The following is a 16008-nucleotide window of genomic DNA, read 5'->3' as shown; positions in this document are numbered from 1 at the left end:
AGTTTCCCGAGAACCCGAGAACTAAAAGTGGAGCGTTAGATTAAAAAATTAAATGGCTGAGATGCTTGGTGGCATATTTGTAAATAGATAGAAAAGTAGAGACGGAGGGGTATCTTAATAAACTTAGCAAGGGGTATTTTAGGACTCAAATTTATAATTACAATTTCTTTAATAAAATTACTGACAAATTAGATTTTTTAAAAACTCTCTTTATTCCCTCTTTCTCTCTCACAGTCGATACTGGAATTCAGAAAACCATGGACGCTCTCTCTCACTTCCTCCCTCACCACCGTTTCCTAGATCCAGGTGGTGGCGCCACCGATCGAGAAAAAATCAACGCAGGAAAGAAGGTAATCGCCGTCTTCTTCACTTTATTAGTTGTCTCAAGTCTATCATTTTCTTCCAGCATCATTCCAACCGGAGAAGAAATCAACGTCTACTTCATTGTCGTCCGATCTCTCGATTTCGTGTCCGACCAATTTGGAATCCACAACGTCCGCTACTCCACAATTCCGTCAAGATCTGGACTTAAATCATCCTCTCACATGTCTCTTTCTCACCGACTCTCTCTCTTTCTCTCCACATTCTCTTGCATCGCCGCTGTATAAAAGCCCTAGAACACAGTTTTTTTGATTTTTTCAGCGTCATCCACCGGAGAATTGGTCGATCACAGTGTTTGTTTGTTGAGTACGACGGCTGAACAAAAAGAAGTTCATTCAATGATAAATCGGTAAGTGACCTTTCAAATCTAGTTGACTTGCTCTCATAAGGAATTCATTTCTGTTGCTTTACACTAGAATCGCATTCTTTATGAATAAAATTTAATGTCCTCGACTAATTTGTATCAAGTTGATTTAAGATTTTTCCCTGTCTTTTTATCATTCTAGATTTGTGACATTTTTTACTTGTAAACTATAAGTTGGACTTGATTTTTGGGGGAAATTGACATGAAGGTTCACAATTTGTTAAACTTATCTTCTTTTTGTACTTTTTCGATGTATCTGGATCTGAAACTATACAGATGTGTTTTGATAGCATTTTCAAAGCTTATATGGTTTGCTTTCACTTTGATATTGTGTAAATTGATTCATTTTTTTCTGATTTTTATGAGCTTAGTGCCTAATTGAAGGACTAGAATCCAAGGATTGGCTGAAGATTTATGATTCGTTAAATGATGTGAGGCGGATGGAGTTGTTTCACTCCACTTTATTGCTCCCGATCTTGTATGTAGAAACCAATACTTTTTTTATTGTATTAAACACCAGAAAACAATTTTGTGGAGTTTACTAATATGTGGTGTTTTTATAAGAATACAGGGAAAAGGTTTTGTTGGTTTTAGTGAAGGCAATGAAGAATCCAAGAAGCGCTTTGTGCAAAACTTCTATCATGGCTACTTCTGATATTTTCAGATCATATGGTGATAAGTTGCTTGAGTCCACAACCTGTGATGTTGTTGACCACATGGTATGACTTAGATGATGGAAATTATAGAAAATTCAATTTTAATATTTCTATTTTACATCTAAATCTCAACAGGTGCAGCATGTGAATGCTTTAGCATCTGAACTAGCAACCACAACAACAAACGAATGTTTCAAGATTAATCAGTGCAAAGATCTGTTGTCAATATTCACACACATAGAGGTAAATAAACATCAAACTCCAAATTATCTTTTAATTTCTATTTTATTAAACTATTTATCATCATTTCTTATATACTCATGTTTTGAATGAAACTATTAATGACATTTGATTCACATTTAATTCATATGTGATTCACATGTAAATCATATGTGATTCACATGTAAATCATATGATTCACATGTGAATCACATGTGATTTACATGTGAATCACATGTAATTCACATATGTAAATGTGATTTACATATGAATCACATGTGATTAACATATGATGTCATATGTAAATGTGATTTATATGTGAATCGTATGTGATTCATATGTGAATCGCATGTGATTTATATATGAATCGCATGTGATTCATATGTTAATCACATGAAAATAACATATGTATTTTTGTGAGTGTTTTTTCATTAATCAGTTTTTTTTTTTTCAATTTTCTTGTAGATTTGGAAGAAATTGTGGTGAATATTGAAGAAGTGAAAAATGATAAATTGAAAAAATAAGGAAATATTGACACAAAGACATGAAAACGCTTTGAAATTTATAGCATTTTTTTATTTTTTATATTTTATTTTGTATCGAATTAAATATCTGTACTATTATGTTTATAGATTAATTAATAAAAATGAGATTTTTTTATGATTTATTTACGAATATTATAGTATTTTTATTGATTTTGAAAAATTTACTTTTAAAAAAATGTAGTTTTTTTATAAAATTACAGTTTTTTTTAATGCAGTTTTTTTAAAAAATTGTAGTTTTTTTTTAAATGCAGTTTTCTTTAAAAAAAAATTTGCAGTTTTTATTTAAAAATGCAGTTTTTAAAAAAAATTACAGTTTTTTTTAAAAAAAATTCAGTTTTCTTCAAAAAAAAAATTGTAGATTTTTGAAAAAAAATGTAGTTTTTTGAAAAAAAAAATGCAGCTTTTTTTAAAAAAAATTGCAGTTTTTTCAAAATACTATTTTTTCAATTTTTTTTTTTAAATTCATGTTTTTTGAAAAAAAATTAAAAAAAACTCAATTTTTTTAAAAAAATATAAAATTATTTTTAAAAAATCCGAAATTTGATTTATTATGTTGATTTTTAGAACTTTTTATTAATATTTCCAATAGCAAAAAAATTAAACATTAAATGAGATCGGTAAGATGACGATCATGCCCTTTATGAGTTAGTTTTGATCTAACACTCCACTTTTAGTTCTTGGGTTGTCGGGAAACTATGAGTTCTCAACCGATCTCAACCCTATATATATATATATATATATATATATATATATATATATATATATATATATATATAAATGTTGCTACCTAAGAACCAATAAGAAATTATGAATAATTAAATTATTTATTAAATAATAAAATGGTATAACAGTAATCTTGACTATATTTAACTATGATAAAAATAATTTCCATATTTAATCCGTTGTATTTATGGTAAGGAAATTACTCCTAAAAACCTAGTTGTGTGGCTGCCGCACAAAGACACACACAAACCTCATAATGAAGTTGATATTCTTCTTCCTCACAAAGACAACGATTCTTCTATGTGTGTGTGTCACTAGCAACAACAAGAGAGTCGAGTTCTTTTTTTGTTTTTTCCTTGAATCGAAGTGCAGAAAAGAATTACCAAGAAAAGGGATATATTTTCTCTTCGTTTCAGGTTTGTCCTCCACTTCCAACGTCTCCCTCTTCCACCTCCAGTACCGCCCTCTTCCACATCCAGTGTTTTGAACTCGAAATTTGATGTTTTCGAAAACCCTAGAGCAACAACTTTAACCATCCCTTCTGCATTGTGATTCTCTATATTTTATTTACCCTATTCTTGTTTGTGAGTTCAATTTCAGAGAGAGAACGACATTGGTGGTGACCCTGCTGCCCACGACTTCGCCACTCTTTTAGTAGGAATAAAATACAACCTATCATTCTTCCCTGAGTTCCGATTAATGGTCCATTTGTGCGACTTAGTATCAATGATGCTTTATTGGTTGGCACCTCTAATATGGTGAGTAGATGTTTATTATTCAAGACCTTTTTTCTATCTTAATGCATCTTCAAGATTAATCTTGGTCAATATTTTAAATTTCTGATTATTCTTGGTTTCCCCTTATGCAATTTCAGTTTTATTTGTCAATTTCTTTTAATGTTAATCTTTCTTTTAGAAGATTTCTACCTGTAACTGTAACACTCCAAAAATTAAAGAAACTTAAAATTTTAAAAATCAACCATTTAACAGCATTGTTTACAAAAGAGTCGTTGTTCAAAAGCATTATTTCAAAACCAAAGTTTTCCCAATACCTAGTGACATAAAACAGGAAGATGTGCACGATCACGCATTCGCATTCCCATGATCTTTTGAAGTACCTGAAACCATAAACTGAAACTGTAAGCCAAATCTTTAGTGAGTTTCCCCCAAAACACACACACACACACACACACACACACATATATATATATATATATATATATATATATATATATATATATATATATATATAACAACATATACTGGGTCCATAGCTTAAAAGACTGGATTACCCCTAAGCCCACAATATGAGTCTAGCACGTCTATCGGGCCCTCAGCTCATATCTAGATTACTCCCGAGCCCACAGCATAAGTCTGGATTGCCCTCGAGGCCTACAGCTTATGTTTGGATTGCTCTGGGTTTGTTGGCTACCGCACAAAGAAGTATAACCTCAACCCAACACAGAACCAGCAAATACAGATAATCATACAGATCTACTAATCAGCTACAAACTAGCATAATACCATCCTAACCATGATAAATAATCTAGTGGGTTGGCATTGGTACCTTCGACCCACAGGTACTGTGAGGAAAACTCACCTCTCAGTCTGCATGCGGTCTGAATAATTCCCTGCTCCGACAACCGGCTCTATCCGACTCTTAAATATCAAATCATTTCTCATTCTGAATAAATAATTATTTTCCCAAAATACCCTTGGTCAAAACTGGTCAAAATCAACAAATCAACAGGGTCAACCCAACCAAGTCAAAACAGCTGAGTCAACTCAGTCGAGTCAACCCAGGCCTCGTACGCGGGGCGTACTTCGGGTGTACGTAGGGCGTATTCGTGGTCCGAGGCATCGGGGCTCATTCTTCGTACGCGCAGTTTACCATTTGATACGCCCAGCGTACACAACAGTTTTCCATCTTAACCTCTTAAGAGCTTAATACTTCAACTTTTCACGTCCAAATGCAGATCCAAGGCCAAAATACCACTGAGACTCATAAAGTTTCCAACTTTATGACTTTTCATTCCCATTAAGTGCTTAATATCAACAAACTTAATTTCTTAACACTTAAAGACCTCCTAAAGCATGCATGGGGAAGAACTAAGCATCAAGATCTCATTTTTATGACTCAATAACCTTCATTGGGGTCTGAAAGGACAACTTATTTGATCAAGAGCATGCCATGCTCAATAATCACAAAGGTTGGGAGCAAAAATGCCTTAAATGAAGGGATAACTAGATCCATGACAAAATACGATCAAGCTAGGAGCTTTTTACCTTCTGGAGGTTGCTAGCAAGTAGAGAATCTCAGATCCAAGCTTCTTCCAAGCTCCAATGTCCTTCTATCAACTTCTTTTTCTTTACGAACACCACCAAAACATACAAATGAGATCAAAGTGCACTCTTCTCACTTAGGGTTAGCTAGAGGGACGATTTTTCAGATGGAGGTTGATGAGGGTGAAGGTCTTGAGGCCATAAGGATGTTTAAATAAGGTTCAAACCCTAAATTTTAGGGTTTGACACCCTCGCACGTATGCCCTGCGTATACGGTGTACGCCCAACGTACTACACTCCTCGCCCGTACGCCTTGCATACGAAGTGTACGCCCAGCATACGAAGTCTCGGCCTAAAATTACCAAAATGCCACTATAGGCCATTTTGCAATCCTTCTCATGCATAGGGACTAGATTACAATATTTCTTCATACATATGTTTAAAATTGATATTACATCATCATCGGGATGTTACAGTTCTCCCCCACTTGAACTAGACTTTGCCATCGAAGTCCGCCGCTGCGAACAATTCCGAGTAATGCTCTCACATCTCCGCCTACGACTCCCAGGTCCACTTGGAGCCTTTCCGATGTTGTCACTGAACCTTTACCAAAGGTATCTCCTTGTTTCTAGTTTTCTAAAACAAAAACGAAAAATGAATAAGTTTATCTAAACGCATTTTTTAAATTTTCTAATGAAAACTGAAAATGAAAATTTTATTTCATTTTTCTAATAATTGAAAACAAAAAACGAAAACTGTTTTTTCCATAAGCAACCTTGGAAAAACAATTTCCATTTTCCATTTTCATTTTTCAAAAAAATGAAATCAATTTTCATTAGAGATTTTAGAAAACAAATTTAGTTACAATTTTATTTATTTTTTGTTTTTTGTTTTAGAAAATTAGAAAAAGTGTTTAGATGTGTATTTTTTTTATCGGTTTCATTTTTAGAAAACGGTGATGGTGGTAAGGTGGAGGTGGGCGGGTGGGAAATGGTGGTGGTGGCAGTGGCGGTGATGGTGGTCGCGATAGGGGTCGTGGCGGTGGTCATGATGCAGAGTTTATTGGACTTTCTTATATGGAAACGTGGGTTGACATCCTTGATTGTTTAGCTGTCAAGGGCGTTTTTCATTGCTATAAGAATCAGAATTGAAATAATGTGGGTTGGCTTTTGAAATACTGAATATAAAAACTATGAATTCTTATCCTTTATTGGCGTTTATTCATTTCTATATCACGGCCTACATTAGTTGGTGTCAGAGCCCGCCCTTCTGATCTTCCCCACCACCATGGCACGCAGAGGACAACATGGAGGGGCGGTGGTGGTGGTGATGATGATGACAACGATGATGGGCTAGTGGTAGTGGTGATGGCGGATCGGTGATTATGGTAGTGTGGCGGGGGTGGGGGCATGGGAGTGGATGGGTGGGTGGATATTGGTTGGGGTGGAATGGCGGCGTGAGAGAATGTGTGTTTATATTCTAGAAAACTCTGGAATTAGAAAAATATTGAAAACAATAATTATCAGTTTTCTAAAATTTTCTAAGTTTTTTAAAATTTTGGAAAACAGAAACATTTCTTTGTGAAAATTTCAAAAAAAATGTTGAACTAAACACGTTTTCAAAATTATCATTTTTCTTAGAATTTTTTTCCAAAAAACAACTCATTTTTCCGTAACTAAACGCACCCTTAGTTTTTTCCACAATTCTCCAAATGAGTTCAAAAGTTCATTTCAAAGCGCTAATGAACCAAAATATATTCAGATCTCGAAATAATTATTCCAGTTGATCAATTCAGACTAGAATCACAAAGTAGATTGAATTCAAATGAAGTTCTAGATTCAAAGTTCAAACACATCAAAAGAATACATAATCTCAGCATAACCTTCAAATCATTTCACTCACAATTTAGAAGCCACTAGTCTAATATTTTGTATTAGTTAACATCATTTGAGATTAGGATAATCTAGTATTAGTTAACATCATTTGAGATTAGGATAAGCTAGATTGACCAGAAATTTATGATTCATAATTTCCCAAATCTCTTATGAAGATGTAATCAAGCAATGGAAATGAAGATAGATCGGTGAATTAATGGTCGAACATAAGCTATAGATATTCATCTATCATCACTTCCACCATAGAATCACGAATTTGCAAGGATTCAAAACCCTTGGTTCCTAAATGAAGACGAGACGATTAGTGATGAGCATCGGTCTGATTTTGGCTAAAACCGAATCCAAACCATAGAAGTGGGTTTTTTCGGTTACAAAACCCATGGGGGTTCGGTTTCTGTATGGGTTTGTTTTACAGCTTTTCGGTTTCGGTTTGAACCCGTGGGTTTGTGGGTTCATAGTTTTTTGGGTTTTCGTGTTTAAATCCAATTTAAATACTGAAAGAACTATTAACTAATAACCACCTATAAGACTTAAGAGTTTTTTCATTTTTCTTAAAGATAAAATATATATAGTAAATATCAATAATATTTAAATTATAATAAGTACTAAATAATATATATGGTGGGTCTGTTTTGGACAGATTTTGGTCGGTTTTTAACCCCATGGGTCGGGTCAGTTTTATTTTTGTTATGGTTATTTCTTTATCATTTTGGGTTTTTTATTATTTATTTCATTTACTTATTATTTATTTATTTATTTCCTTAGAATTAATTATTTGTATTTTATTAAAATTTCAATTATTTATACTTTATATACTAAAACTTCTAGCCCCAAAACACAGGTGTTACATTAAGTATTGTATACACAAAAACAGTTTCTTTTTTTTGGAACGAAAACACCATCAAAATTCGAGTAAATGACCATTTTAACCTTCACAAAGAAAGATAAACATATGCAACAGAAACATAAGTCTGTTAAGATTAGAGCCATAGCCAACATAGTTTTTCGTTTTTTTTCCCCAAGAGAGAAATATGTTCCTTCAAAAATCCTAAATACAAGCTCAAAGTTTTTCGTTTTTTTTCCTATTTAAGTAACACTGTTACTAAAAACTGTTACAACTTTAATAAACTAAATTTTAGTTTGCAACTGTTTACCTTAAAGTTGTTGATTCGTACACATGAAGTTGTTTTCTAGTTCCCAGAATCATCATCTTTGCCATCTTCTTCAGCCAACTGCTTTTCCTTTTCTTGTTGCTCTGCAAAATGTACAACATGATGTAAGTGACATGCCAAACATTACCTTCAACAAGAGAATTAATAGAAATCATAAATAAATAATTAAATAAATAAATAGCATAGATTTACATACCCATAAGTTGAAATATGGCCTTTTGTGTGCGTTTTTCAAGCTTATCAAGTTTCTTCTGTACATCCCTTCTAAGATCCCAGTTTGGCTTTTTGGGGGCAATGTTCAAAAAAGGATCCTGGAAAACATTTGAGAAACTCATTATATTACTACATAAAATGAAAATCAAATCAAAAGAAGGATAATTAAAATAAACATCAAAATTTACCTTCTTTTCCTCTTCAATTGGAGGTTCACTAGCTACAGGGTCTTCAAACTTTGGTAACTTTGGTGGAGCAAGTTTACCCTCTTGAAGCTGCTTATCATGAGGAAGGTAATTTCGGAATTTCACATTAACATCACTGTAAAAAAAATTCAGTAGTTTGTTAGCATTTACCCTGCCTTTATACAGAAAACCTCACTTTGCACTATTTAATGTCTGTTTATTCTGTAAAAACAGTACATTTTGAAACAAATTATATGTCATTTGTTTTCTAGTGAGCAATATATATCAAAATTAAATTGAAAGGCAGAAAAGGGAAAGGATTGTGGATGCTTACTTTTCTTCATCATCATTTCCATTTTCATCTTCCTTATCATTGGGTGCTCCATCTTCTTCAGGATTTTCAAGAAGTTGTTGAGCAGCTTTCAAAGCTTTCAGCCTTTCACGTCGAGCTGCTGCTGCTTGCTCTATGGTTTCTTCTTCATCAATAGCCATCTTTCAAGATCACCACTCACCTATAAACTTTTGTAGGGTATAGATAGTTTCATTAGCATATATACCCAATTTATAAGATTGTATTTGAAACTTGTATAGGGAATTGATCATTTATTTCTGAACTTAACAATTTTCTTACAATCATAACAAGAGAGGGCATGATATATGGTTATGAATTACAACTAGCAAGACTAGTGCATATTGAGAATAAAACATACAATGTGAATTCGATGTCAAACCTTGTACTTCAAGAGAGATGAGTTGCATCAACTGTGCTACAAATTTAAGTCCAGCTTTTGCCTAATTGTATTATTTATTATAAGCTTGTAATCTATTGCCAAGATTCTCTTGAAAACGATATATATTATTCCGTCCACATGGAGGGAGTAGCAAAACCCTATGCTGAGATTTTTCAAATCAATTCTACTCTTCAATACGATGTTTATCTTAGCGCTTATAGGTTTATATACGTAAGTTTTTATGATATTTGCAATATAATCATCAAAGTCTCCTAGAAAAAGCAATGGATTTCACAGTCAGAAGCTGGAATCATTTAACCTAACATAACAAGTCGTCAAAGTTCGTCTTTAGGTTTTACATGTACGGAGGAAGTAATAACATCTTTCTGCTAATTACTAGGGTTTGAACTTTAGGGTTTATCAGTAATAGATATCTGCAGATTCTTCCACGCATACCAACTGATTTTCCACTAGGAATTCAACAATTAGCTATGAAAAATACTAATTCGAAAAAATCTCAACTTTAAACAGTGCTATAAGTTCGATTTAACAAATTATAGCAAAATTACATTTAAAAACAACATAGCTTGTAGATATTAGTCAATAAATACACATAAAGAAACACGAATTCAGAGCAGAAAACTTACGTGTGATTAGAGGGCGATTGAAGACGAACGAAAGCGGGAACCGAAGTTACAATCTATAAAACTTTCTGAAATACTCCTAAAATCCAAAAATCCACCCGCACAGCACTCAGCAGCGGTATTGTATTTTTAGTGAAGTACAATTTCGTCCCCCAAATATGTATCAATTTGCATGTTTAGTTTAATAAGGAAGTTTTTCGTATTTTTTTTAATCAAATACATTCGGTTTCATATACTATTTAAATCTAGTACACGTGTCATGTCATGGTGGGTTGAAAATAAAGGGTTGAAAATTTTAGACCCTAATATTATATGTTTAATTATTGTGTCGTGGTGTATAACATATTTACTAAACAAGTAGAAATCTTTTACCAAAACTCGTTTATTTCGTGCTAAGTTTATGTCGGGTTATATTGTTTAGGGTTTAGACCTTGTAAATGTGTTGTGTCGTGTTGGGTTGAAAGATATTGAACCTAACCTTACCTATTTTATTTGTGTGTGTTGTGTCAGTCTGTTTAGTTAAAGGGGTTGCAATCTCTTAATAAAACTTTTTTATTTCATATCGGTTTTGTGTAGGGTTAGTGTGTCATGTCAGTTTTTGCCAGCTATATGTAATATCTCGTAATTTATGTAGCACTTGACTTGCCTCTTCAAACCTCTTCAGCTTTCATTTTTTTGAAGTTTTTTTTATAATTTTGGTATAACTTATTTTTTTTAAACATTAAAAAAAAACTTTTATTTACGGATTTGATACAATTTCTTATTATAGTTTCCACAAAATTTTTAACTTGATTTTAAAAAAAAAACCGTTGATTTTTCTAATTTTTTTACCGTTTCCGTTAATAATATTTTCAGTTTCATCTTTTTTAACGTGTGTAATTTTTTACGAACTTTGTACACATCGTTTGCAATACTTTCTTAATTTTTTTTATTATTTTCTTTTTGATGTTTTTTAAAATTAGTTTTTTTTTCTAGAATAAAACTGTTAGCTTCTTTTATATTTTTGTAAGTTTTTTTTTAAAAAAAGTTTTATATTTTTGTTTTTTTACATGTTATTTTTAGTACTCTTTCAATGTTTTAAGACTAGAATTATTAAAATTTCGGTGTTGAGAACTATTTTAAGTTTATAAAATTAGTTTATTTAAATTTCAGTTTACTGCAACAGTCTGCAGATGTTAAAAAACAAACATGTTTCTTATTATGGGCTGCAGCCGTTTGTTCCACCTCTTCTGCTGCAGAGGATTGCAGAGGTGGTCCGCAGACTTCATGAATTTTCGCTTCAAAAAAACAAACAGCACCTAAATGTTTACAAAAATGAGAAGTTTGTTACCCTCTCAAATCATTTACCCTTTTTTGAAACAAGAAGTCTTTACTTGACAAAATTTTCCATTTAAATAACCAAAATTGCAAATCTAAGACATTTACATGCAAGAATAAATGCTGATTACAAACGAGAGCTAAATAATACAGATGATTCTAGAAACCTATTACACTTCATTGATTTCTTGGCGGCATCGATGGCGGATCTCTGCCTTGAGGTGGTGGTGGAAAGGATCCGAAGTCAGGATACGGATAGCCACCTGGCGGTTTCTCTTGAGGTTGTATGGATAGCAATTGAGTCGAGTCACCAACTACATCAGCCCATCCATAGTGAGGTTCCGCCCTTCAATCAAATACACAAAAAAAAGTTCAAAGCTCATAAATTCGTAATAGCAACGTACTTTCATATATATAAAATAATAATAATAAATAAATAAATAAATAAACAGGGACTTACTTGTAATACGTTTCCTCATTTACAACGATATCCCAACTTTCCCCGGTTGTGCTTTTGCCATATTTGTGCACCTTTCTGATAAAAAGTAGAAAAGGAAAAAATAAAAATAAAAATAAAAATAAACATCGTGAGATCACGAGATGATATAAATAAAATAAAGGTTGGTGAATAATTTGATAAGTACCCATTCCCAAAGTGTTCTTCACCCCATGTCCTTGACCATCCTGATAATATATCAATGCAAGGATTCTAATTATTATACATAACAAATTAATAAATAAATAAATAAATCAACATATTAAATGTTTACATAGGTTACATGGTGAGCATCCTAGTATACACATGTAGGTAGATCCAGAATATTGAAGGGCATTTTAGACGTTTTTACTAATAATCAAGAGTAAACTGAAGGATGAGACGTACGTTCACCAGCAGGAGTGACATGCCATGTCTCTCCTTGACGAGATCCAACACCAGAAAAAAACTTCTCCTCCCATTTGTCTCCCCATTTCGTCCCAATTTCAGTCTCAGCCCATTTGTCTGTCCTGAGAAAAACAAACAAACAAAAAAGATTTTTTTAAATGAATGGAATCTGTCAAAGGAATTGGAAGCTAAAGAAATTGAAATCTTGACAGAAAACAGAACGGAATTCAATTCCATCGATTTGGCAACCAAGCATGTCAGGGAATGGAATCTCGAATTCCAAAGCCAAAGCATTCATTCGTAAAATATAATTCCATTACATTATACATACCATTTAAGAACGGATCCCCTTCCATCATAATGCTCTCCCCACTTTTCCCACCATGACTGCTCATTTAGTCTACCATACTTATTTGCTCCTTTTTCTGTCGACCCTTTCGCATCATATTTTTCCCACCTACATTATTATCATTATTATTAAACATAATTAATTTGATACTACCTTTTTGATTTTGTTAGTCCCCAGGACAAGACACAACAGGTTATATTGCATTTGGCATTCATTGACTATTGGACAAAAGATTGTCATGTTTTTGTCCAACCCAAAAAGGTGGAACAAGGTAGGACAGAGACTCATTTGTGCAAAAGACATAAATACCCTCCTCATGAAAGTATGTCATGGTAACATAAAATAAAGGCACCAATCCAATCCATACCAGTTCTCATACCATCCAGCATTTTCTGTGCCTGATTTTGCTTGTTTTTGTGCACTTCTTTCTATCCTTGCTATATTACTACATTTCGAAATTGCTAAGAAAATAGTTTTGGTAATTAATATTTAGATTTAGAATGCAAATACAATAATTTTTAACCTCCATTCATCTTGGTGAATAACTTCTCGCCATGTTTCCCACCATGAATCCCCTTGAGAGTTTCTTCCAGATTTCTCAACACCTACAAATTACCAAATTTTAGAATATCAACAAGTAGTAAATAGTAAATAGTAAATAGGATGGATACCTAGCTCTTTGTATCCAGTCCAGTCACTTTTCTCCCACCACTGTCAAGGAGAATCAATAAATCCAGTTAAATCTATCCACCTGGGATCATACTTCACAAGGTCATCAAAACAAACCAATCATAACCACTATAACTCAGAATTACTTAGGGTCACATGTTTTCCTTTTTAATAGCATGTTCTTAATACCAGAAGAGGCAACCCATAATAGAAACATTCTTACAAACCACTGTCTTAGTTTCAACTTTCAAGAAAAGTAACATATAAATAATCTACTATAAATTATTAAATACATGAATTAAAATAGTAATACCGATTCTTTCCATTTTGAAGAGGCATCACTGCTTTGACCACCCATCCTTGTCCATCTACATCTATATCCATTTTCACCCAAGTCCTCTCCACTTTCTCTATACCAGCTACTACCATCCTCATTAATGCTAGATTCATTAACATCTTCAGTTAACAAATTGATGCCCATGTCCTTCTCATTTGCAATACCCGTATCTAACATTAATAAACCAGTAAACTCCAGGGGTTAGATTCAAGAAAATAGCAACATACTTTCATTGAATTTGTTTATTACAGCATCCTACTTTAAAAAATCTACCCAATTACAAAGCAATTTTCATTGATGTAGTAAGAATGAAAAACAATTGAAAGTACAATGCTATAAGTGGGCAGAAGAAAATAATTGAAAGTACAATGCTGTAATAGAAAAATATGAAAGTAGGATGCTATAAATAATACACAATCATTACCTCTTTTTGGTGGAGTGTCGCGAGACTGTGGGCCAGAATTTCTAGGGGTACAACGTGGAAAAAACTTTTCTTGTCTTGAAGCCAGCTGAGGTCTGCAGCAATCAGAAATTCAGAAAGCAAGTAAAACCTCAAGTTTTCAACCAGCAATTGAGTCAATTTTAAGTGCTCACAATTGAAATATCATTATTTAATTGGAGATGAGTTTTGAATAAAGAATTTATGTATAAGAAGTAAGAACACGTATATTTTTTGTATCTCAACAATCACCAATGAACAACTTTACTACTTCAAAGTTTATGTCTTTAGCATAAAATAGCTTATGATATATAAGCACAAAAGGCAAGAGACAGAGTCAAGTACTACAAAAGAATCAAGATTATCAACCTACCTAGATATAAGGTTGAAGTTTTGTTAAAGATAGCAAATATAATATTAATAACATGCCATTTATAGAATTATGTTATGATGTTTTGCACAAAATGCCATTTCACTCATATTAGTGAAGTAGACCAAAACCCAGTTATGAATTGTGGAGATTGATGTTTTGAATAACATAATATCACATGTGAATTTCAATTGAATGGCAGATTGAGTTATGTTGCTTAGATGAAACCACTGAAACACTATCGTAACACAACAATCAAAATGATGAATGCCTGAAATTTCATGGTAACAACGAATTTAGTATGTATTAATTCGGCCATTAAATATATAAAATAGACACTTTTTGCAAAATCTAGGGAGTAATGCTTCATATCCAATTGTCAATCCCAAAAATTGAACAATTTGAGATGTCAAACCGCCAAATTGTCACTTTTTTCAAGCTAAAAGGCAGAATTAATTCATTAAAAAAATTATTCAATTAAGATTTGTTACAAAAGCCGATAAAGAGGGCAGAGAAAGGGGGACAATCAAATTGAATAAATTATGATGTCCATTAAACTGGAGCATTGATTAGTACAATGGTGCCTATTACCTCACCATCACCATCACATAGCAATTATACACACACGTTAACTAAAAGAAGCGAACATACTGAGATGAAGCAAAAGACCATGCAGATGAAGCTTGTACTCGAACTTTATGAACCCTCTTGCTCAAATCACTCGGCCATTCTTCAATTTTATCCACACCCTTACGTCCGGCACCAGTAACAACACTCCGAATCGGCACAACCTTATCGGAACAGCAACATTTAAACCTGAAATCACCTCGTAGAATCAAAAGCTTCCGCTGGAGTAACACCGTGGGAAGAAAATCTGCTTCCCGTAACCGCAATGCAAACGGCGGACGCGGCGCACCGGAATTTAATGTCATTGTCGAAAACTCAATTATAATTCATACAAATTCCATTAGCAAGTTGAGGTTTTAAGTAACTAAAACCCTAGTCGGTTCTTAATGAATCCAGACACTTCGCAACCATTTTTGGAAACTTTCTTCTGTAGTCTGGTTAGGGGATTGAAGGAGATTCGAGCGAGAAATACGGAGCTTTAAAGACAGAAATCAGAGGCTTGAAATCTTTGCAAAATGCGAAAGAAATGAGGATTTTGAGAGTGTGTGTTTTTGTGTGTTTGTGTGTGAGAGAGATAAATGGAGATTCACCTATCGTTTCCGTTGGTGTGACGATGGGGAAATCCCGGAGGTTAAAGAGTGGGGTCATTGTTGTTGTTCCACTATTTTGTTGACACGTGACAACAGTTATAGGTCGAATAAGTTCTTCCCTCGTTAAATAAAAGTAAAAAATCAAAATTAAATAATCTACTTTCAATTGAATTTTATTACACGTGGCAACTATTTTCTTGTTGTTCCTATGTTTCTACGCGTATGATGGAGCAAACACATATTTTAGAAAAAAAAAATTTGAATAAAGTTACAACTAAAGAAAATTTATATTAATACAAACAAAAACCTAGGAAAATTCCTAAAAGGATGTTTGATATATGATTATGATGGAATCTTGATTGCAATTGGCGATTTTATTCTAACACATTTTCATAATAATTTCATATCAGTGGCTTT

The 16008-nt window shown here is 33.0% G+C and overlaps 2 protein-coding genes and 1 long non-coding RNA gene across 4 annotated transcripts; 1 reads left to right on the top strand and 2 right to left on the bottom strand.

The window, feature by feature from the left end:
- The first annotated feature begins 3083 nt into the window (after nucleotides 1-3083).
- Nucleotides 3084-3734, top strand: LOC145156245 (uncharacterized). Its single transcript, XR_013736563.1, has 2 exons — nucleotides 3084-3304; nucleotides 3489-3734. It is a non-coding gene; the product is annotated as an uncharacterized LOC145156245 (long non-coding RNA).
- Nucleotides 3735-3837: 103 nt separating this feature from the next.
- Nucleotides 3838-10158, bottom strand: LOC145158916 (Cwf18 pre-mRNA splicing factor). 2 transcript variants are annotated; one of them, XM_079077773.1, is made up of 6 exons: nucleotides 10014-10158; nucleotides 8970-9154; nucleotides 8639-8771; nucleotides 8434-8548; nucleotides 8220-8320; nucleotides 3838-4005 (listed from the first exon to the last, which is right to left on the bottom strand). In XM_079077773.1, exons 2-5 carry the CDS (start codon nucleotides 9125-9127, stop codon nucleotides 8256-8258), a joined length of 471 nt encoding a protein of 156 aa, XP_078933899.1. In that variant the 5' UTR covers nucleotides 9128-9154; nucleotides 10014-10158; the 3' UTR covers nucleotides 3838-4005; nucleotides 8220-8255. The 2 variants fall into 2 exon arrangements, with proteins under 2 accessions (XP_078933899.1, XP_078933898.1); XM_079077772.1 differs by lacking the exon at nucleotides 3838-4005 and having other exon boundaries at nucleotides 8019-8320.
- A 1220-nt stretch (nucleotides 10159-11378) lies between these two features.
- LOC145158915 (protein EARLY STARVATION 1, chloroplastic-like) lies at nucleotides 11379-15614 on the bottom strand. Its single transcript, XM_079077771.1, has 11 exons — nucleotides 15026-15614; nucleotides 13990-14081; nucleotides 13542-13735; nucleotides 13231-13270; nucleotides 13083-13164; nucleotides 12927-13004; nucleotides 12542-12667; nucleotides 12211-12332; nucleotides 11972-12011; nucleotides 11788-11862; nucleotides 11379-11673 (listed from the first exon to the last, which is right to left on the bottom strand). Exons 1-11 carry the CDS (start codon nucleotides 15304-15306, stop codon nucleotides 11505-11507), a joined length of 1299 nt encoding a protein of 432 aa, XP_078933897.1. The 5' UTR covers nucleotides 15307-15614; the 3' UTR covers nucleotides 11379-11504.
- Nucleotides 15615-16008: the final 394 nt, after the last annotated feature.

This window comes from Lactuca virosa, chromosome 2 (assembly GCF_052849685.1).
Source record: "Lactuca virosa cultivar CGN04683 chromosome 2, Lactuca_virosa_CGN04683_v6, whole genome shotgun sequence".
NCBI classification, from domain to species: Eukaryota; Viridiplantae; Streptophyta; class Magnoliopsida; order Asterales; family Asteraceae; genus Lactuca; species Lactuca virosa.
This window is presented reverse-complemented; position numbering and strand designations above follow the sequence as displayed.